Source organism: Akebia trifoliata, chromosome 14, assembly GCF_017979445.1.
Source record: "Akebia trifoliata isolate Shusen 1 chromosome 14, ASM1797944v1, whole genome shotgun sequence".
NCBI lineage: Eukaryota > Viridiplantae > Streptophyta > Magnoliopsida > Ranunculales > Lardizabalaceae > Akebia > Akebia trifoliata.
In genome coordinates this window covers 10,065,019-10,088,322 of record NC_141388.1, presented here as the reverse complement: position 1 = coordinate 10,088,322, position 23,304 = coordinate 10,065,019, and the positions used below count along the sequence as shown (strand labels likewise).

The 23,304-nt window shown below is 33.0% G+C and overlaps 4 protein-coding genes across 4 annotated transcripts; all 4 read right to left on the bottom strand.

The window, feature by feature from the left end:
• Positions 1–5,052: 5,052 nt before the first annotated feature.
• LOC147386156 (17.3 kDa class I heat shock protein-like) lies at positions 5,053–5,791 on the bottom strand. The gene has a single exon (XM_086423951.1). The coding sequence runs from the start codon at positions 5,655–5,657 to the stop codon at positions 5,181–5,183; it is 477 nt and encodes a 158-aa protein (XP_086280077.1). The 5' UTR covers positions 5,658–5,791; the 3' UTR covers positions 5,053–5,180.
• Positions 5,792–14,543: 8,752 nt separating this feature from the next.
• LOC147386155 (zinc finger BED domain-containing protein RICESLEEPER 2-like) lies at positions 14,544–15,113 on the bottom strand. Its single transcript, XM_086423304.1, has 2 exons — positions 14,868–15,113; positions 14,544–14,771 (listed from the first exon to the last, which is right to left on the bottom strand). The coding sequence occupies exons 1-2, from the start codon at positions 15,111–15,113 to the stop codon at positions 14,544–14,546; spliced, it is 474 nt and encodes a 157-aa protein (XP_086279430.1).
• A 3,421-nt stretch (positions 15,114–18,534) lies between these two features.
• On the bottom strand, positions 18,535–19,362 carry LOC147386154 (17.3 kDa class I heat shock protein-like). Its single transcript, XM_086424178.1, has one exon. The coding sequence runs from the start codon at positions 19,169–19,171 to the stop codon at positions 18,695–18,697; it is 477 nt and encodes a 158-aa protein (XP_086280304.1). The 5' UTR covers positions 19,172–19,362; the 3' UTR covers positions 18,535–18,694.
• Positions 19,363–21,832: 2,470 nt separating this feature from the next.
• LOC147386153 (17.3 kDa class I heat shock protein-like) lies at positions 21,833–22,605 on the bottom strand. Its single transcript, XM_086424125.1, has one exon. It carries the CDS (start codon positions 22,452–22,454, stop codon positions 21,978–21,980), a length of 477 nt encoding a protein of 158 aa, XP_086280251.1. The 5' UTR covers positions 22,455–22,605; the 3' UTR covers positions 21,833–21,977.
• Positions 22,606–23,304: the final 699 nt, after the last annotated feature.

Below are 23,304 nucleotides of genomic sequence, written 5' to 3'. Positions count from 1 at the left end.
TAATTTCAAAGTTATCCTATCTGTATAGGTCATCACCTAAACCTGACGAGCAAGAGCTAGGATTTTCTTATAGTGGGGCAAGCTATGGTTAATTGTATAGTTAAAGAACTTGACAAATGATTTTAAAGAGAAATTTAGAATTTTTTTATTAGAAGTTGAAGAAAAGGATAGTTAGGTCATTTTCAATTAGTATATGAGAATGCCTGATATCATTAATAAAAAATTGAAAGGGGGGTACAAAAATTGGACGGAAGTGAAGGTGTGGTGGCAAATGGGGATACAGGTGAGGGACTAGGGACAAATGGGACATGTAATTAATTAAAAATATAGGGTTTTCTCAAAGTTCTGTGGGGGCAATTGCCCCCACCAGCTCCTTACTAGATCTGCTCCTGGTGGCGAGAATAATAATTAGCAAGACATGTGTTAAGGGTTTTTTTTTTGTGGGCCAATGCATCGCCCTCGCGGGTGGCAAGAAAATATTACTCATATTAGGTATCAAACACATAACCAATGGACTCTCACGATTTATTGGGACATGTGTTAAGTTGAATTTGATTTCCAGCCATTATCGAACTAAAAGATGAAGTTAAAAAAAAAATGAGAAGAAATGGAGAAAGATGAGAACAAAACAATGGAGTGAGGAAATTTGAAGAAAAAAGAAAGTATGAAGTGGTTGAAAAAGAGTGAATGAAAGTTGATTTGAATGGATCGAGGAAGAAGATAAGCATAAATTTATTTTGTTTTAATCATATATTTTTATTAAAAAATTAAGAAAATAATATTTTTTGTATTCCATGTAGTCAAAGGTCATAACAATCATTTAAAATTAATAATTTAAAATCATTGCTAGATAACCTAACGGTCAAAAACGATGACTTATTGTCAAGGAAGATGACAAATAATGTTAAATTTTACCCCAATTTCCCTGGCATTAATATTTCAAGATGAAGTCAAGATACCCTTTTATTTTTGGGAGTCCAATTTCAAACTTATCCAGTGGTCCTTGAGATCATGTGATGAAATTTTGAATTAGTGGATAAATATTGACTTTAAAACTCCACTCCTTAACTACAAACATTTTATAAGAAGATGATTCTAAATTGTATGATTGGGCTAATAATTCAAGATGGAGTCATTCAAACTTAATCTACATTGGCCACTCAAATCATGCGACATTGCTGTAAATTAGTGCGATATAAAGTGTGTTGAATTTGAAACTCCACTCTTTAAGGCATTGCTCGCAATACCAGTCCAAGAAGTTGTTTGATCCAAATTCTTTGATAGATAGTAGAATTCAAAGCCATTGATTTTGATGAACTCTACCCATTGGATACAACAATTTTTTTAACAGAGCTTCTAATACCCAAATTAGTCCACAGAACAATTTTAGTAGAGATCTAGTGTAGAATTTTTGTGTACCTTTGCTTGGAATGGGTGTGCCCCTTTTATAGAGAATGAGATAGAGTCCCCACTTTTAGATGTTTCTTTAATCAATCATTTAATTAATTAGGACTTTCCCTCGTAATATTAAAGAGGTAGTATAACTCTTTCGACCGATGAATGATCCCAATTGAGATCCCACGTGTCAGCTCCCCTGAGTCTAGAATAGAACTCAGGTAGAGTGACCTTTATAGTTAAGAAAAGCTATATAATTGAAAAGGGATTAACACAAATTTGGACGAAAGAATCTCGTGTTTGATTAAGATTCGAATTACAATGATATTCCCAGATCAAGATTAGGAGAGTAAGAAATACGAAAGAATTGTAATTCGTAAAGGAATGAAGAGGATTACGATGGAAAGATCCTAATTAAAAGATAAGGCTAAATTTCAAAATTTTCGGTAGGAATTACCTAAAGAGATTAATATTGCTTTAATTTATTTATAAAGAGAGGAAAAACATATAAATAAAGGACTTTTGATTCGTTCTTTAACCCATCGTTTTGTTGTTCATTCTAACTTGACCACTAAAGAGTCTTAATTTGGAAAATCTCTCAGATTTGAAACTTTTTGCAAGAATTAGAGGGGAATAATCATCAAGATTCGAGTTTGGAAGTGAGATAATCTTTTTTTCTTACCTACATGAAGGATAAATAGATGAAGGATTTTTTTTAAATCTTGTTTGAGGTTCTCCATCAAAAATAAGTTGAGATGAGAGGAAAAAAAATACTTGAGTTTCTAGAAATCAATATTGATTAAAATAGATTTCTTAAGGATTTATTCTTCGTGAGGATCCCGAGGAGTGTCATCCCATGGATTCATTTGATGCAAATCTTCAAATTTTGTTTGAGACAAGTTTTTGTTAGATGAAAGGCATATCCTCACCCTTCGGTGGGATTGGAGTGTGCGACCTTAAGACTAGTCCCATCTCAAAGGGTGTGGAGATATCGGTAAATTTTTTCTCATAGAAAAGTCAGTCTGAGATTTCCTAGGATCCCAAACAAACCAATCTAAAGTATTCACGTGTATTGAGACATCCCCACTTTACAAAATTACTCTAGGTAGATTTCGTACAACTAATCATCCATGATTTTGTGAAATCTTGAATTGACTCTTTTATCAATAAAAAATCTCTTGTGAGGATACTAACAATAAATAATAAAAAAATAAGTGGTCTGATCATCTCAACCATTCCTTGTTGGATACACATGTCTAATATTGTCAACTTAAAAAAAAAAATCCTAACTAGAAAATGATCCCAACATCATGAAATTAACGAATCTTATATAAACTTGTTTGGCAATATGTGAATTGTTTCAATTATCTGCCAAGAAAAACCATTGGTAACTTGCTCTCACCCCATGAATGGATCTGTTGTATCCAATTGCATTGGGATTCTGATTTATTGACCTATCGGTTTGATAAATAAGAGGAATCATCTTAACTTGTATACTGAGGTCACTCGAATAGGGTCTATACAATTGTTTGTTAGTAATCGAGATATGGGGTTTTGGTAAGTACTGTTGGGTTTTGCAACCCAATAAGAGGATCTAGAATCTTCATCATTCAATCAAATCAATTGTTACACTTAATTCTACAAGAAATGAGGACTATTCCATAAAGTATAAGGGTTCACAATTGTATAACTATGTACAAGCTCAGAATCACGAATCCATGAAAGACGAAAATGAGATAAACAATAGATAAATCGTTATTTTTTATTATAATGATTTCAATGCAGTAATCATGAATTTGATCTTGATCCAAGCTTTCTTCCTACAAAATAGTGATTAACCAAATCGTAGTGTAAGAGGAGGACAACCTACATCTTTCATAAAGAAGATATTGGTCTCTAAATTTCCAAACCATCATAAAAATCAGAGGATGTCAACCGCTTTAATTTAAGAAATCACAAATCCTATGCATGCAAAACCCAATTAGATTCATTTCTTTTAGTTTAAACAGCACCCAATAGGTAATGTAGACATCCTAATTTGTACAAGTCTACTAAAAAAAATCCTAATATTACAAAAATACGTCCAATTTCCAACAAAAGCTAAAAGACCTTTCATGGGCCCATAGGTCACAATAATCACCATTTGACATTTTTTTTCTCATACACTAATGCATCATTTCGTAGTGTTTAATATACCCAAACCTTGTCTTTAAATCACATCCTAACCTAAACTCACTTCCTACAAACCAATGCATTACCCATGTGCCTCACCTAAATTCAAATCCAAAGGCTTGGTCTATCTCAAAAATCTCAAATCTATTCTAAATTCATGCCCTATCTTAATCTAAGCCCACCTTCACGCCTAGGCCAAACATCTAAATCTAAATAATCTTAAGTATTCATAACTTAAATCCAATGCCAAGACTATTCTAAGCCCATGCCAACTTCAAATCTTATTGTTCTTCCCAAAAGATGACACATTATGATCTCTTATAAATTCTAACGCCCAAGAAGGATCCTCATTGATGAATCAACTACCCAAACTCATTAGAGGGTCAATTCTCTTGAAAAATCTCAAGAATGACCCCCTTAAAAGGCGCAAGATTAACTTAAAAAATACCTAGGTCTTTTGGTCAAAATTCATTAAGTTATACAAACCTTTAATTCTACCCTCAAAAGGTAAAAAGATTCAAATACATACATAGAACTTTCTCTTGTACTTGTCTAGAAATCTTAAATTATTGTTCAGATTTGAATGTTTAAAAAAATCAAATCTTAAAGTCCAAGAATGAGGGTATAGAACTCTACCTTTTAATTTGAAAATTAACTGATTTTGCCATTTTGTGGAGAAAAACAAAGATTTTACTTTACCTTGTAATTTGAATAAAATCAAACAAATAGAAAATTGAACCGAGGGTCATGGTTAGAATCAAAATAATTTTTGTAGGATTAATCATATCACCTGAAAGCACTTGACCTTTTATTCTTTTTGGAATGCAAAATAATTTTATGTATATATCTATAGGAAATGTTCAGTACCCTACATGTTTTGCCCGTCCTTACCAAAAATCAGTCAATTTGAAAACTTCTAACCCTATATTTACAAGTTTAAAAATCGTGGACTGTCCATTTTTTTGTAAACCACTTTTAATGGGATTAAAAATTTTAATAAACCACTTTTAATGGGATTAGAAATTTTAAAAATGGGTTGAGTTTTGGTGAGGGTCTAAAGATCATCTTTACCAAAAAAAAAAAAAGATCCTCACAAAAAATAAATAAAATCGACCCATTCCAAAAAAATGGATTTTTAAACTCGATATCGCGTCTCGTCTCGTCTCGATCAACTCTGATATCGAGTCGTCTCAAACAAGTTTTTCGATACGTTTGAGACATCTCATTAGATAACTCAAAAAATTACACTGTGAGACATAAAACTCGATCAAAAAATAACTTTTTGAATTGATCTCGTTCAACTCCAATACCGAATTAACTCGAGCGATACATCTCGATCTCAGACGAATTTAAAAACCATGTTCCAAAACCTTTAAATGTCCCTTTGTATAGACATATTTATTCCAATTCCCAAACAAAGGGATTGAGGAAATGTTTTGTAGGAAATTTATGATGGGAAGATCAATTAGAAAGGGCTAAAGTAAATTTAGGGGAAAAAAATATTTATATTACTAAAACAGGTCTTTTAACACAAGAGACAACATTACATACACCACAAAAACCATTACACACAAGACACTCTAAACAAATTCACTTTCCGAATAAATCTTTAATTAGCTAGAGATTTCAATTGCCTTGACCTCGGGCTTCTTCACCTCTTCCTTTGGAACGGTGACAGTCAAAACTCCATTCTCCATAGAAGCCTTCACTTGATCCACCTTCGCATTCTCTGGTAATCTGAATCTACGGAGGAATTTCCCACTGCTGCGTTCAACTCGGTGCCACGTGTCGTTCTTCTCCTCCTTTTCCATGCTTCTGTCCCCACTAATCTGTAAAACTCTTCCTTCTTCAACTTCCACCTTCACTTCTTCCTTCTTGATCCCAGGTAGATCTGCTTTAAACACATGAGCTTCTGGTGTCTCCTTCCAATCAATGCGAGTATTGGCGATTTTTGATGTCTCGCTCCATGAATCAGGACGAGAGATTGCTGAAGACAAGGGGAAGTCCTGGAATGGATCCCAAATTTTTAGAGAGTATGGATCGTAGACGTTGCTCCGCCTTCCGCCAAAGATACTTGGAATGATCGACATGTTTGAATTTTGCTGAAATCGAATTACGAAATTGGAATTGAAGATGAGAAAGAGAAGTAAATCGAAAACTGGTTGATTTAGGCTAAGCTTTTCAGAAAGATTGAATCGATACTCGAATTGATGGTGCAAGGATGTTTCTAATATTTATAGAAAAGGAAAGAAGATTCCAGACCTCATCTCGACCCTTCTCTTGGTTTAACTGTTAACAAATAAATGAACCTTCTAGAAACTCCGTGTATCTCTACTGTCTCTAGAGGCTTGTGTCTTTATGACCTAGAAAGTTCGATTAGTTGCACACCACTGAGTTGTTGAGTGCACTTCAATCTTAAAAATATATTCTTCTTTTTTAAAATATCTCTTGACATCATCATTAGGATGACCTTTTCATCTTCTGGATATTGATTAGAGATATTTACGAAAAAGTGATCAGCTTTTGATGAATTTACGATTTCAATTCACTGGTCATTTTAATTATGTTCATTTTAATTATCAAGATGTAAACAATAACAAATTCGAAGGTTGTTAACAATTAGTCACTTTAAACTTGCAAAATAGTCACTTTTAAAATCGTCAAATTTATTATCATTCTGATTTTTATTTATTTATAATAAAAACATAATTATTCACATTTTGATAAATGATCAGTTAGTCGGAATCATGAATGATTCATTTTCAACTCAAAAAGTGATAATTCATCCTTTTGATTATGCTCTCTTTGACAACAAGTGCAAATACCGATTTTCCAAAATTTTTATTTAAAAATTGATAAGAACTTTGTGTTTGGATCTCAACCTTGAAAGCAACTCCAATGGGGTTCAAACTTCTTTGAAACAAGTTCAAATACTGATTTTCCATACTTTTTTAGAGAAATGCATAGTGATTTTAAGCATGGCTTAGTTGGAGTTCAAAAGTATTTCGGGGGCTTCAAAATGAAGAAGATGCCAACTTGAAAACCCTTGCTCTGAATATAGTTAGAGTCATAAAGTCACTCCTTAACATTCTTATCTTGTAATGAAAATGAACATAACATGGATCCCTAACTAGAGCTGTTCATATATCATCTCATGTCTAAACGAACGGATGGTATTAGTGAATCCTCACTATTTATTAATTAATTGATTGAATTTAAATTATTTTCTTTAATGAAAACCAAGTTTGATCCGGGGGGGCTATTGAAAAAATGGTCAAGTTTGTCTTTTTGTTTTTGCAAAAATTTATGAACTAACAGTAATTTTTGTCAACATGGTTTAGGCAAGAAGAAGACGAAGAAAATGGAGTATAATCTTCTAACTTTTTTGGAGTGCAATCACACAACTAGAGTGCAAGGAAAATTTTAAAGTAATGGAGTGCAATTGGTAATGAGCGAAGTGCAACTAGTCAGTCCCATTTAAAAAAAAAAATTGTGATTAGGACTTACAAAGTCATCTTTAAGACCCGATTAACAAAGACATTAAGAATAATTATTTGATAATTCCCTTAAATTGATATAATGTATTGCATAGTTCTTAATTATTGATTATTTTGTGTTAATCTTGTTTTGAGCCTAATTTTAGTTATTTATTTTTTATGGGTCAAATATCAGATACCAGCATTCTCTCTGTTAATCTGAATGGGCTGTGACGTGGGCTGGTCATGCCTGAGCATAGGCTACTGAAAATCCAAAGTGATACGAGAGTCAATTGGACAAATTAGAAGAGTCTCGCACTTCAATTATTATCCAAAGTCGAAGTAAAATGCCCAACCCAAGTTCAGGCCCTCCTGGCCCACATTTTTTACCGCGTCTGGGTAATTGTTAACTTTTGAAAAATTCTAGTGTTCAACTTTGCTTCAATCGAACGACTGAGATGGGAGGATATATTCCTCACTGTAGTCAGGGGATCCTTGGAAATACCCTCTCCATTAAAATTGCACAATTTTTTGCAAATATATATATATATATATGGTCCCGTTCAGCAACAAACATTTTGACAAACATTTTGGCAAAACATTTTTCAAAACATGGGTTAGAGATTTTGGAATGGGCTGATTTTTGGTGTAGAGATCATCCTCACCAAAAATCAGCCCATTCCAAAACTTCTAGCAACATCAAAAATAGTTTACAAAAAATGGACGGTCCAAGATTTTTCAACTTGTAAATTGGGGCTAGAAGTTTTGGAATGGGCTGATTTTGGTGAGGATGATCTCCTCACCGTAGAGATCATCCTCACCAAAAATCAGCCCATTCCAAGACCTCTAACCCATGTTTTGAAATATGTTTTGTTAAAATGTTTGTCAAAATGTTTGTTGCTGAACGGGACCCATAAATAAATATATATATATATATATATATATATATATATTTATTATAGAAAAAATGATTAAATGTTCCTTAAAAAAGTATTTATTGAAGTTCCTCATTTTCAAAAAGGAAATTGGTTTGCAGTTTTGGTGGGGGCAATGGTAATCATGGTTTTTAAACTCGTCCGAGACCGAGACGTATCGCCAGAGTTAACTCGGTATCAGAGTTGAACGAGACCAACTCACAAAGTCATTTTTCGACTGAGTTTTACGTCTCATAGTGTAATTTTTTGAGTTATCTCACGAGATGTCTTAAACGTATCGAAAAACTCGTCTGAGATGACTTGATATCGGAGCTGAACGAGACGAGACGCGATACCAACTTTAAAAACCATGATGTTACCATTGCCCAACTCTTTATAACAACATTAGAATTTTACCTTCCTTTAGAAAAAAAAAAGCCACAGATTCTTTGGGATTCATGTTTTTGACAAGAGTGCTTCATTTCTAACGAGTTTTCTCCTCCAATCACCTATTTTTCCAAGACCTCAGGTCTCTACCGAATGGTTCTTGATTATCAACTTGTGTATAAAAATAAAGTAGAAATGTCCAACATCTACTGATCCTCAAAAAGTCCTCAACACCAAGTAACTAATATAACGGAATGTATGAAATAATCAAGGGTGAAGATCACCGTCATCAACCTATGAACTTTCCTTGAATCCTTGAGGAAGAATAGAGAAAAGTGCCAGAAGGACAATCCCAATTTTGTATTCAATGACAATGAAAATTTTAGTACCAAACATCACATGAATCCGAAATCCTACTTTTCCCAAAATAGTAAAATTTCCAAAAAATAGTATAAATCCCAAACTCAATAATTGACATCTAATAATTTTGATTAAAATATATTTCAAAATAAAAAAGGGAAAAAAAAGAAAAATTATAAGAAATAACAAATTTTCAATAAAACTGAAGCTTGATCACAAAATGATCATTTTCACTTTGAATCTTAATTTGTGTATCGGAATTATATATTTGGCACAAAGCTCAATGAGCTGATTGTGAATTTCGGATTATATGAAGTTACAAGGCCTTCAATCTTTGATTTTGACTTCTTTCGATCTTGGTCCTCAAAATACTAACGGACCTATGTCATCAATCAATAGATTTGCACAACCTTCTTTATACATTGATGAATTTTTTCAAGGGTAAATTACATGTTGACACCTTATGGTTTGGTCTAATTTTATGTTGCTTCCTAACGTTATGACAATTGCACTTACCCCACCTATCACAGACATTTTTAATGTTCACGTGCTATTTTACTATTTTACCCTTTTATTTTATTTTTTTTTATGAAAAAAATAAATTTTGAAGAGAGAGAATGACCCTATCAAAATATTTTTTACTCTTATGTTACGAATCTCATTGAAAACATTTAACTTTATTGTCTTTTTTCTTCTCTTTCTTTTCAAGAATGCCTTTCCAAGTGTATGGTCTTTCCACTTCTACCTCCATTTTCCAAGAAAATCCCTCCCACTTTGACTTTCCTCTATTACCATTGTTCTAATAATATGCTGTCAACTTTATTTCTTTTTCTCTACTACACATTTAACCCTAAAAAGGATGACAAACTTTATTCTATAAAATAAAACTAATCTCAAGGATAACTTTTAAGTTTATTTTTCTTTTCTTATCTCCCCTTTTTTAAGAATGCCCTTCCAATTGTATTGTCTTTCTGCTTCTACATTTCATCCTAAGTTTACTTTTCCTCCTCTACCCTCCTGATTAACTCCAAAGAGCCTCGTGCTGGAGGCACATGCAATCTCCAGTAATTGTATAAGTTGTGAAGACAGATCACCCACACATAACTTTAAAATTGAAAAAATATTGTAATACCACTTGTAAAATAATAATAAAAAAAAATAAAAGAAAACAATCCCACATTTTAATATATAAACTAGTAATTTAAAAAACATCGTCTCCTTAGAATCCATCTTTTCTTCTGAAGAAACAGAAACAGATAAAATTGAACCATAAAATCAAGGTAGAGGAGAACAATTCTGCAGGGGTAAACAAGTCAAAACAAATGCATGCACCTTCTCTTTAAGAAGACATTCTTTCCTATCGAATAGGAACAATGTCCAACCAGAACGTGCCACTTGCTATAGGAATGGGAAACCATTCTAGTGACTCTAGACATTCTTTTCATCTTTTGGAATATTGAGGCCCTGCTTGTTTACTCAGCAAAAGACCATAAAAAGTATGAAACACAAATGTTTCCTAGCTTTTACGTTTAATGTGTGCTTGGTTGCTATGAGCAAAAGTGGGCACTACCGATTTATTTTGTTAACCCCACAAAAACAAAGTAAATATCCCACAAAATTTTGTGGCCAAAATATTTGCGGAAAACTTTGAGAAAGTTTTATTGCGGGTTGGAAGTATCAAGGACTCCACTCCTCTCACTCTCAATTTTCATTCTCTAGCTCACTTCATCTTTCTCAGACAAATCTGCAGGTAATCTCTCTCTCTCTGACTCGGGATTTTGAATCTCTCTACCATTTGGGTATGCTAGATTCCTTATGTTGCAGCGCAGCCATAGCGTCTCTTTTCTCTTCTTCTTGTTGCGTCTCACGCAGTGCAGCAGTGGCACCCAATAGAGAGAACAAGACCTTCATCCCTCGATGCCCTTGTCTCTTTCCATATTTTTCTGTTCCCAACTCAACAGATTTTCAATGTTGTTTGATATCAAGGTAGATTGTTCTCGACCATCCTTTAATGATACTTAATATTTTCTGTAATTTGTGTTAAAGTTCCATTTTCTTCCTGCAATTTGTTTAATTGGTTAGCATTATTCATGAACAAATCCAAGACTAGTGAAAGATTGATTGGAAACTTTTAATTGGTCAGGATTTTCTAAGGATTCCTAATGGGTTCCATCTTGTGGGTACTCTTAGGGCTGTCAACGGATAGATATCCGATCTGATAATGCTATATCCGAATCCGAAATTTTTTCGTGATATCCGAATTCGAATCCAAATCCGATCGGATATCACTAACGAATATTCGAATTCGTATCCGAATAAATTATCAGATATCCGATATTATCCGATTCGAATCCGAAATTTACCATTCGAAAATAATCCGAAATTTATTTACTATTCGAAAATTATCCAAAACTTATTCATCCGAAACTCATTTACTATTAAAAAATTATCTGAATTTTATTTAGAAAAATTATATTGCCACAACAATATTCCGAAAACCATACAATACGACATCTTATTTCTGGTGGGCTGTCTCAGATATATAAACCGGAACAAGGGTAACTAAACGCCCAAATCCAAATCCATCTAGAAGCCTTGCTAAGAGGAGGACATAAACATTGGGAGATCATAACATTAGTTCGTTACGAGGCCACTAAGAAAATATAGAACTGATGAGATTATCAACATCGGACGCCGACCAAGCCAATCTGATATGGGTCCAGAGCATGTTGTAATAACTGTGGCTCCAATGAGTGACATGGCTACAATTAGCCCTTCTAAAGTAGGCGCACTTTCTAATTCAAATTCCTTCTTATGTAAAGAACAGAACCTGCAGCGAATCAGAACTACTTTTTCAATAACAAGAAGCATCAATAACAGAACTTTGTAAATAGTACACACGTGCCCATCAATCCGTTGAAGTTCTAATAGAAGTATCACTCTTTTGACTACCGTGTAGAGACTCCTCATTCATGGGTGTTTAATACCACAACATATTCAAGGAAATAAAAGAAAATATAATAATAATAAAATTTTAAAAAACAATCATATACTGTTGGTTTAAATCCATCAGAAGATGAAAACTCATCAGACAAGTCATATAACATCTTCCTTGGAAGAGGTGGAAAACTGAGTACAAACATCAATGGTTGAGAACCATAGTTCAGTTGGTTTGACACATTGCAAAGCAACTTTCAGGTAGTGCCGTAGTGGGTTCAAATCTAGTTTACCCATAAAAATAAAAGAGTACAAATGTATGACTCACTATCGTAGTTCTAAAAATAAAATGACAAGAAGGATCATACTGGATTGAAGGTTATTTAAAATTGTAAATGTATGACTCACTATTGTACGACTCTGTATATAATATATTTCATGTGTACACTTTAACCACAGTAACAAGAGCCCAACAGTGTTTGAGATGGCTAATACTAATATCTCCTTTACAATATACTGATAGAGATCAGTTATATAAAGATTCACTCCACATGTGAGAGTGATGACACATTTTAGAAAGATTCACTCCACATTTCCCCGACAATGTGGATGAGTGGCTATGACACATTTTACAAACAAGAAAACAAAAAGGAATGGCAACAAATTATTCAAAATTGGGAAAAATTTGGAAGTAAAAGAATTATAAAATAGAAAGTGATACACAAAGCTTAGTTGCATGTTCCTTTAAAGTGAAGACATAAATAAGATATACATTTCTTAAATGTAGATAAAGCAAGAAACTTCTTAAAGTGAAGATAGAAATAAGATATACATTTCAAATCTTAGATAAGAGACGAATTTATCATTAAATCTCAGCCAAACTCTCTAATTTATAAGGAAAAAATAGAGAGAAAGAGGATATAAGGAGATAGAGATAGAAGAAGAACCTATTCTCTTTATTCTGATTCTACAACAGAAAATGATTGTTGTTGTTGTTCTCTTCTGTAAGCAACACCCAATTGAAATTTTCATTCTTTTTTTTTTTTTTTTAAATCTGAATTTTATTCAAATCCCAAAATGGATTCTATTTATACTCATAACATCAATAATCAAACTTGTAATGCATGGTTGTTTTAAAAGAACAATCTTCCATACTAAAAATGATTGACGGGACTGAAATTCGAGTTGTTTTTAGGATAGGAATGTGTTTTCGGAGAAAGATTGGCTACCTTGTAAACCATTTCCTAATGGATGGAAGGGCGAATGTGGGTTATATGCAATGGGACTCACTAAACGTGGACTACTTGGTGCATCAATGGATGCCACGAGAATCTCGCAAGACATCGAACATTGCTGGAAAGATGAACCAATCCAGCATGTTCTCATGGGACTCTTCAGCAGACTTCACAGCTGATTCATCATCAAGATTGTATCACACAGTCCATTAGTGTATGACCCCAGGAAATATCTTCACATAGCTATCAACCTAAAAAATTTAGAGATTATGTTGCAATTGATAAATGTTATCTATAATTTTCTGCTTCATGGTTTCATAAAGATTTCTGTAAGATGCAGACATTTGACCTTACAAGGTAAGTTGAACCGTAGTGCCAATCTAAATGCATGAATGATGCGCAACTAGATTGCTTGATTATAATTTTGACAATTATAAAAGTATAAGTACCAAAATTTCTGAGGATTAAATATTAGATATAGTGGCAACAAAAATTCACCTGTGAAACCTTTTCCTTTATGATATTGAACCCAAGCAAGCTTCTCATCAGAACTCACTTTTTCCTCGATGTATTTTTGAAGACAAAGAAGCAGAAATGGTAAACAGCTAACGATGTCATGAAAGCATCAATTACCTATAAAAAAAGGCATTTATGAGGAGCGAGAATTAATCACACGAATACGTACCAAAACATCAATATTCTGAAGGGGTTGTATGCTTGAGCAAACAATGGTAGCAACCTAAAAGCAGAAAACAATAATGGAACACATTAGTATCTTACAATTTGCATTTTTTAAACATGGTCTAAGAAGAAGTGTAATTTATAAAAACAAATTGCAAGATGAGAAAAAGGTACAAACCTAATAGCCAGTGAAACTATATATAAGTCAACAAGTTGGATGTTATAATCTGTGACTTCCTTCTCAGAAAATCAGTAGCTATACATTACATGTTATCCTAAAAAATGTACGGTAGGAATCAATCATATATAGTCATACAAGTTGTTTAAAGAGTACATGTTCAGGAACTATGTTCACGATATCTAGTAATGTATGTCCAGAAATTCAAGTAATAGGAACTTTTTCTTGTAAGTTTCACCTTGTGTAGGAAGTTACATCAGTGCCCCTACTTCCATCAGTAACAAAGAACAAAATTATTAATGAGAAAAGGGAAATATAAACAACAGCATTCCCTATGGATAATGAAGGCCTAAGAGCCGTATATATCCATACAAGTGATTCATCATATTTTCACCTCAAAAACCACAGAGATCTGTACATCAAGTTTTCACCTCAAAAACCAACTACAAATCTCAACTTTCAGCAATTTTTAACTAAAGGCATACATATGAAACTCATATAGAAAAGTAAACAACAATTAGTCAACCACCATCAAAAGTATGTTGTTTAAATGTTACAACTATATTGAAACATTCTTAAATTAAAAAACATATAATATTCAAAATTTAAAAATACTAAAACTAAAAGTTCATATGGATCCATATTGACGTAAACTCAATCAACCAAATTGACAGCACCTCCAAAAAAAAAAAAATTTAATAAGAAGGATATGCACAATAAAATATAAATTTAATAAAATATAACAATTGTATTATTTACCCTTAAGGGATGGCAACCAATCTTTTACACAAACCAAGGCATCCACAACTTAAGAATTCAACGAAGAATGGGATTCAGTGATTATTTTACCACCACTACTGAATGCTGATTTCGATGCTACAGTAGATATTGGAACCACCAAGTTATTACGAGCCATCCTTGAAAGTGTAGGAAACTTCAGACCATTACTTTTCCACCAAAGTAATATATCAAAACTCTTTTCATCTTCTCCCAGTGGAAATAAACCTTCATCTAAATAATTATCCAACTTTGTCTTCTAAACTTAGTGTAAATTTTGAGAATGTTTTTGGATAAATTTCTTGAATTCTTCTTGCATCATTGAGTTCCCAGTATTAGAACTTCCATCATCAACTATACCAAAACCACCTCCAATCGAACCACTAGCTAAATCAGTACAAGAATCATCTGAAATGACATACTTGGAGTATAATTCATTCATTAATTTCTTAACTTTATTGATGTGCATGTCAGCATCTTCCCCATAAATTCTAGAAAACACAAACTCAATGAACTCCATTTTACAACATGGATCAAGAACCATACCAATGCTTATCAATAAGTTGCTACTACTCCAATATTTGTCAAAATTTTTAATCATTTTGAAGGTCATTTGAAGTACATAATCATGCTTAGAGACAAGTCATTGAATGATGTTATCATAAATATCACATACACCTTTAAAATATAAGTTAATTGTTGGATATTTGACTCCTAAGAAATGAAGAGTCGTATCATAAAATACTCTCAAACAGTGACAAATAACTCTCCCTACTTCCCATTCTTCTGAAGATGGTAAACATTTGTAATTAAGAGCCAACTCTGCTAATTGTTCATATGTTGTACGTACGGCCAAAACACTATCAAGCATCAAATAGGTAGAATTTCATCTGTTTGGCACATCCCTGGACATCCCTTTTCCAGTCAACTTAGTATGGGCCAATGCACTTGAAAATTTTTTACCTTTAGATGCAAAAGATTTTACGAACTTTACACATGCTTAAATCTTATTCAAAATTCCATCGATCTCTTTTAGTCCATCTTGAACAATTAAAATTAGAATGTGAGCACTACATCTTATATAAAACAAGTCACCATTAAGTGCTAACATCCTTTTAGAGCATAACCAATCTTTGAGATCTCTTGTCATTACATTATTATTAGATGCATTATTAACTGTGATTGAAAATATCTTTTTATCAAGATTCCAATCTAGTACTTTTGATTTGATAAATCCACTCAAAGCTTCCCCAGAATGTGAACTTTGAATTAATTCAAAAGATATGATTTTCTTATTCAATTTTCAATCATTGTCTATGTAATGACAAGTCAGGTAAAAATAATTGAGTTCTTGATGATCAGATGTCCATAGATCTGTTGTAAGACTACATTGAAAAGATAGTTGATCAAGCAAGTCTTGTAACCCAATTTTCATCTCGTTATAAACTTTCATTAAATCAGTCCGTCTTGTATTTCTGGAATATAACTTAACCATGGGATTAACGCCATTGACGAATAACTGAAAATACTCGTGCTCACCCATACTAAAGAGGTAATCATGCTTCGCAATCATCTTTGCAAAATTCATTTTACTTTTTTCAGGATCATACTTCCAATTTGTCAATTTTAAGTGTTGTTTACTAGATTTTATAACAGACAACAATTATTGTTTGACATCTTTATTTGATTTTCTCATACATGTCTTTATATGATTCATCAAATGTGAAGTTCCTTTTGAACTAGAACCGTCAAATGCCTTCTTACAATATACACAAATTGCTTGAATGCTCTCATCCCCCAATTTCTTTTCATTAAATTCTAACCATACTTTTGACCTTCTTTTCCAACTTTTAGTTTTTAAAGATGTTTCATCTATACTATCGGTTAATGGAACCATATTATTTGTATGCTCATCATCATTATAATCATCACCAATCACAGAAGAAGGGGCAGATGCAACACTAGGAGTTGTATTACCTAATGGATCAGACATTTTCTTTATACCCTACAAAATACTAACAACATGTATATCCTACTTAGCTATTTAGATTACTAATTGAATCATCAAACAAAAACATAATCAGAAATATCTAAACATGAAGAAATGAAGCTTCGATCATCTCTTAACTCGAAGATCTAACAAAACACAAAAAATTTAAACTACTAATTAACAAAATGGTAGTGAACCTATTTCTATAGAGTTGGGATCAAGGCTCATGAAAAAAATAGAAAAAATGAAATCCAACTATCAATTAGAGCAAATTTTTATGGATCATCAATTAAACGAAAAATCACATATTTAACAAAAACATAATCAGAAAGTATGAAATTTGAAGAAATGAAGCTTCTTGGAATTTATTGAAGAAATACATTTTTTTAACCTTTGGAAGTCAAACGGAACTTCAATTGGAGCTTGATTGAATATTTATTGATTTAAGTCGAGCCCTAAATCCCTTTTGGTTTTCCCTTTCTATGGTTCAGTCAAATATGAGAACAGTAAAGCTGAAATTCTATTAAAAAAAAAAAAACAAACAAACACAAGCAAATAAATCAGAGATAAATAAATCAATTTGGTAAAGTCTTTGAAAAAATATTATATTTAAAATTTGAGTCGATGTATGCAAGACTCTTTGTAACTTAGGAATTCTTTATTATTTTAACTAGACTGTTGGTCTTCTAATTGGATTAGGATTTAGGGGTCGTCTTTACCATTATAAAAGAGAATATTGTGGGTCATTATAGAGCATATATTTTTTATAAAATAAAGAAGTAAAAAATTTGTTTTGGTAAATTACAGAAGGTTAAGCCATTTATATACTTTGTGGGCAAGGTTTCCAATCATGGAGTTTTTTTTTTTTTCTTCCTTGCTTTTCTATCTAATTTTGTTCTTGTTTAACACTTCTTTGGGTTGCTATTGATTGCAAATTTGGGCTACATTAGAGGTGGTATCACTATCAGAGCATAGCAACATGGCGAGGAAACAATACACAGGGACTACAAAATTTGCCATGGAAAGCAGCTTTCCAAGATCTGCATGAGGGAAGCTCTTACCAGCAACAAGTTCTAATCGACGATGTCGTTAAGAGCTTTCAGAGAGGGAGAGAGGGATTCTGATGTTGATGCCAAAGGTAAGGCCGTGACAGCGAGGGGTTGAGATCGTGCCGTCGTGAGGAAGAGCCGAAGAGGTGAGGTCGTGAGGAGATGAGGGGCTGAGCCGCTGAGATAGATTCCGATGGTGAGGTCGTGACCGTGAGGGGTTGTCGACTTGTCGCCTGTCGAGTTGAGTTGTTGAGAGAGTTTCCGACAGTGAAGTCGTGAGTGCGACTATGCGAGGGGTTGAGATCGTTGAAGTCTTGAAGACGATGAGGAGTGATGGGCGATGGCGATGGGCTGAGGTCTGTAATGGTTCGAGTGTTCGATAGAACAGAAGTTCTAACTTCTAACCCTAAACGAAAAAAAAAAAATTCATTATTTAAAAAATAAAATAAAATAATATTTATTTATTATTCTTTTCGGATTGGATATTATCGAATTCGAATTATCGATATTGAAATCTGTATTCGAAACTCTATCGGATATTTAGAACTATCCGAATCCGATATTCGAATATGGATTCGGATTTCGGCTATGCATTGACACCCCTAGGTACTGTTATTTTTTATTTTTGTAAATACATTTTTTTTAATTAAATGGGGGTTAAATCATGAAAAAAAATTATTATTATTATTTTTTTGCATTCCCCTTTGACAACCAAGCACCTGGAAAGTTCTGTGAGATTTCTGCTTATTACCATCAAGCATCTCAACCGCAATAGGATGGAAATTCTCACAAATAGAAATTACCGTAAACACGTTTTGCATTCCCGGGCCTAAGTGAACTAAATTCACGATCAGTGCTGTTTCTTTTGACATCTTTAGAATCTTTTAACGATTTCACATTCTTTTGATTTACAAACTCTTAATTTATTACCTAATAACTGAATTTAGGCAGGCATGGTACAGATACATATTTTTGCAGATCTATTAAAACTAGTAAATGTTATTTTATTGATTAATGTCAGACGTTCAACACAAAACACAAGATCACATTCACCACTAGGCCAAGGCCATTACACACAGACTGAGACACTCTCACATTTATCTTTAACTAATTAATTTCTTCTTGTTTTTTTCCATCTCTGTCTTAGCCTGAAATTTCAATCGCCTTGACATCAGGTTTCTTCACCTCCTCCTTTGGAACAGTGACTGTCAAAACTCCATTCTCCATAGAAGCCTTCACTTGATCCACCTTTGCATTCTCTGGCAATCTGAATCGTCGGATGAATTTCCCACTGCTACGCTCCACACGATGCCACTTGTCATTCTTCTCTTCATGTTCTTTGCTCCTCTCTCCACTTATCTGTAAAACTCTTCCTTCTTCAACTTCTACCTTCACTTCTTCCTTCTTGATCCCTGGAAGATCTGCCTTAAACACATGGGCTTCTGGTGTTTCCTTCCAATCGATGCGAGTGTTGGTGATTTGTGTTGTCTCGTTGGATGAATGAGGACTAGAGGTAGAGAGGGTGAAGGGGAAATCCTGGATTGGATCCCAAATGTCTAAAGAGAATGGATCGAAAACGTTGCTCCTCCTTCCACCAAAGATGCTTGGAATGATCGACATGTTTGGATTTTGTTAAAATCGAATTATGAAATTGAAATTGAAGATGACAAAGAGATGTAAATCGAAAATTGGTTGCTTTTGGCTAAACTTTTCAGAAAGATTGAATCTGTAGTCGAGTACCTAAAGCAAGAATGGATCCGTTATTTATAGAAAAGGAAAGAGGATTCGAGAAGTCATCTGGATCCTTCCCTGCTTTTAGGTTCTAACTGGTAACAAATTAGCGAAACTTCTACAACGTCCGGGATTCTCTACTCCCTCGAGCCTTGTGCCCTTATGGCGTTGAAAGTTCGATGCGCTTTTCTATTTTATTTTTAAAAAAATTTAATATTTTTTTAAAATAAAAAACACTTTTCTTACTAATTTGTAAGATTTTAAGAGTTACTTAAGGGTCATTTTTGCGTAAATGGATTACCACATTGGTAATTCACCACCACATCGTTGTAGATTTCATGAAAAAATTCAGATCCAATCTTTTTGTTTAACTTCATTTTAGGTTTTTGAAATGGATGGCTACCAAACTTATACGAATCTCCTAAACTTAAAATTAAAATTCAACCATGAAATTTAAAAAAAAAAAATTGAATTTTTTTCTTTTCAAAGTTAATATAATTTTTTCCTCTACAATAATGGTGGCATCAAATCATGATTTTGGATTCCACCAAGTAGGGGCAGAGCCAGGATTTTTGGTCAATGGGGGCTAAGTGCTAACGACGATTGTTTGATAAATTCAATTTCCTCTATATAATTGTTAGTTTCGTTACTTTAAACAATGGTTGGCAAAATAATTTCCATAAGAGTAATTGAACTGAAATCATTTTAAATCCATCATCTTTAATGTCTTGTAGAATTATTGATATTTCTATCCAAAAAGAAAAAAACTTATTCATCTTTAAAAATTTGATCTTATTCTTGATGTTTGAAGGTTAAAAATGAAAGACATTGAAGGCCAAAAACGAAGGTAAAAACCTTACACTAAGGTTGAAGATGTTTGATTTTGAGTAGAGGTTGAAGATGACGTCAGGTATAACCATCTTCGATATCTTGTAAGAACCCTAATCTTTCTACCAATAAAAGTTCATGAATCTCTCTAGAAATCCTCTCTCATTCTTGATGTTTGAAGGTGGAAGAGGAAAAACATTCATTGTAAAAAAAACCTTACCATAAGGTTAAAAATGACTATTTTTTAAGATATAATGAAGGACTTTTGACTAGATGTTGGCTTCAAAAACATGATCCGATGCCACATGGATACAGATCCATCCTATATCCGCTTAGATCTGAATTATATATTATTTTGAAAATTATATTTTTATATTTTTCAAGATATCTTTCTTTTACTTCTTTAATGAAACATGAATTCTTATTAAATAAAAGAACTATAATGGTCAAATAGAATGATATAGCAATTAAGAAAGAAATATAGCAACAACAAAAATATTGAACAATCCAAAATTATTCAAGCCGAATCAAGTAATTCGATCAAGTCAAATCGGATCCGATTATGGATTTAGTGAAAGAAAAATAGTTTGGATATGTTTTAATTGATAGGATCCGAGGATTTTGGATATGGATATACTCAATTCGGCCCGAATTTGACCCATTTAAGCTTATGAATAAGTCTAGCCTTAGTTAGATTTCTAATCTTACTATAGGTTGTTGAGCTCATCTTGTGACATCCAAGAACATGATCCGATGCCACAGGGATGTAGAGGATAAAATTATATGAACTTTAAAAAAAAAACTTAAAAAAGATTATTTTTCACTGTTTAACTTCTATTTTAAATTTAGAAGTTCAGCTGAAATTCAGTAGTGGTCCTTTTTCAAAACTTAGATCAAGTCCAAACTTTTTTTTTTTTTTTTTGGGAAGTGAGTTTTTCCATAGTCTATTGGAATGTGGTGCTGGATTGCTAATTTGATAATCTATAATCCATTTGAACTCAACAATTCTTAAATTTGAAACCTTACTAAGAAAAAAAGATGAGGGGCAAAGGTGATCAATTATCTAACTCTCTTACATTACAATATTAGAAGTTCACCTTTCTTTTAAAAAAAAAAAAAGAAAAAAAGAAACAAAGTCATTCTCTTAAAGGGTTTGGGTGTTAAATATCAAAATCAAACAAATGTGACATTCATGCACATCAAAATATCTAAAACTTTTTTCTAAAAAATATTTTTCACCAATTTTCTCATGCAATTTGAGGACTCATTAAAAGTTTTATGAAGTACGTTTTAATGATTTTTTATCACACTATTCTGAGATTCATGTCTTTGACAAGAGTCCTGATAATAGGACTCGCCAGATGGCATAGTCAAATGACTCCATGATGGACTCTGTGATGTGGACAAGTTTAGAAATTGTAGATCTGTATGCCTCGAGATGCACTTTTTATAAGTAATTGTATTTGTGTATCCCTAGGCAAACAAGTCTATGGTACCCGAACTTTTCTCGTCATGGAGTCATTTGAGTATTCCACATGGCGAATCATATTATCACGACTCTTTTGACAATAGTGTTACATTTCTAATGAGTCTTCTTCTCTAATCAATTACTTAGCCTATAGATATCAACAGTAAGCTAAATAATCTCTGATTGTCAAATTAGATAGAAAAAATTAAATGAAAAAGAGATTGAAATCAGGGATAAGGTTAGAATCAGAACAATTCTGCAAAATTAGAAACTATTACCTTTATTACTAAAGTATAACAGGTCTTCAACACAAGACACAAGATCACATTCACAACGAAACCACTAAAACCATTACAAACAGACCATCCTAACACATTAAATTTCTCAAATGATAGTCAATTAGCCAGAGATCTCAATCGCCTTGACATCAGGTTTCTTCACCTCCTCCTTTGGAACAGTAACAGTAAGAACCCCATTTTCCATAGAAGCCTTTACTTGATCCACCTTCGCATTCTCTGGCAATCTAAATCTACGGAGGAATTTTCCACTGCTGCGTTCGACTCTGTGCCACGTATCATTCTTCTCCTCCTTTTCTATGTTTCTCTCGCCACTTATCTGTAGAACTCTTCCTTCTTCAACTTCTACCTTCACTTCTTCCTTCTTAATCCCAGGAAGATCTGCCTTAAACACATGAGCTTCGGGTGTCTCCTTCCAATCGATGCGTGTGTTGGCGATTTGTGATGTCTCGTTGGATGAATGAGGATGAGAGGTAGAGAGTGTGAAGGGAAAATCCTGGAATGGATCCCAAATGTCTAGAGAGAATGGATCGAAAACGTTGCTTCTCCTTCCGCCAAAGATGCTTGGAATGATCGACATGTTTGGATTTTGCTGAAATCGAAATTGAAGATGAGACAGAGAAGTAAATCGAAAATTGGTTGCTTTTGGCTAAGCTTTTCAGAATGATTGAATCGATACTCGAATACCTAACGCAAGGATGGATCCGTTATTTATAGTAAAGGAAAGAAGATTCGAGATCTCATCTCGACCCTTCCCTGATTTTAAGTGTTAACGAATTCCGGTAGTCTTTACTTGTGGCCTAGAAAGTTCGATGTGCCTTTTGTGTTTCTATTTTAAAAAATTAAAAATAAAAAAATGCTAATAATTTTTAAAGTAAAAACACTTTTCTTACTGACTTAGTAAGATTTTAAGTTTTACTAAGGTCTTTTTTTCACAAATGGATTACCCCATTGGAAATCCACTAACACAAACCTCTAGATTTCATGAAAAAATTCATATCCTCAAAAAAAAAAAAAAATTTATAGATTTTTTTGAGGATTTATCCTAGGTTTTGGAAATGTATGGCTATCAAACTTCCACAAATTTTGAAAATAAAATTCAACGGTGAAACATTATATTTTTTTTCTTTTCAAAGTTCATACAACTTTTTCCTCTACTACCCATGGCACCGAATCATGCTTTTTGATGCCAGTTGAAATCTTAGTGTCAAGTTAGTCAAGCTCTTTGATAATTAAATTCTAGTATCTAACGATTATCAAATGAACGACTTAGATGGGAAGATTTATTCCTCATCGTAGCCGGGGGTTGTTGATTCTTTCTCTCCATAAGTGCGGCTACATATTAAATATAAAATATATTTTTAAAGTGGTCAAATATTTTTTCTAAAATAACTTTTAAATTAATTTTAGGAAATTGGCTTGAGTAAGTA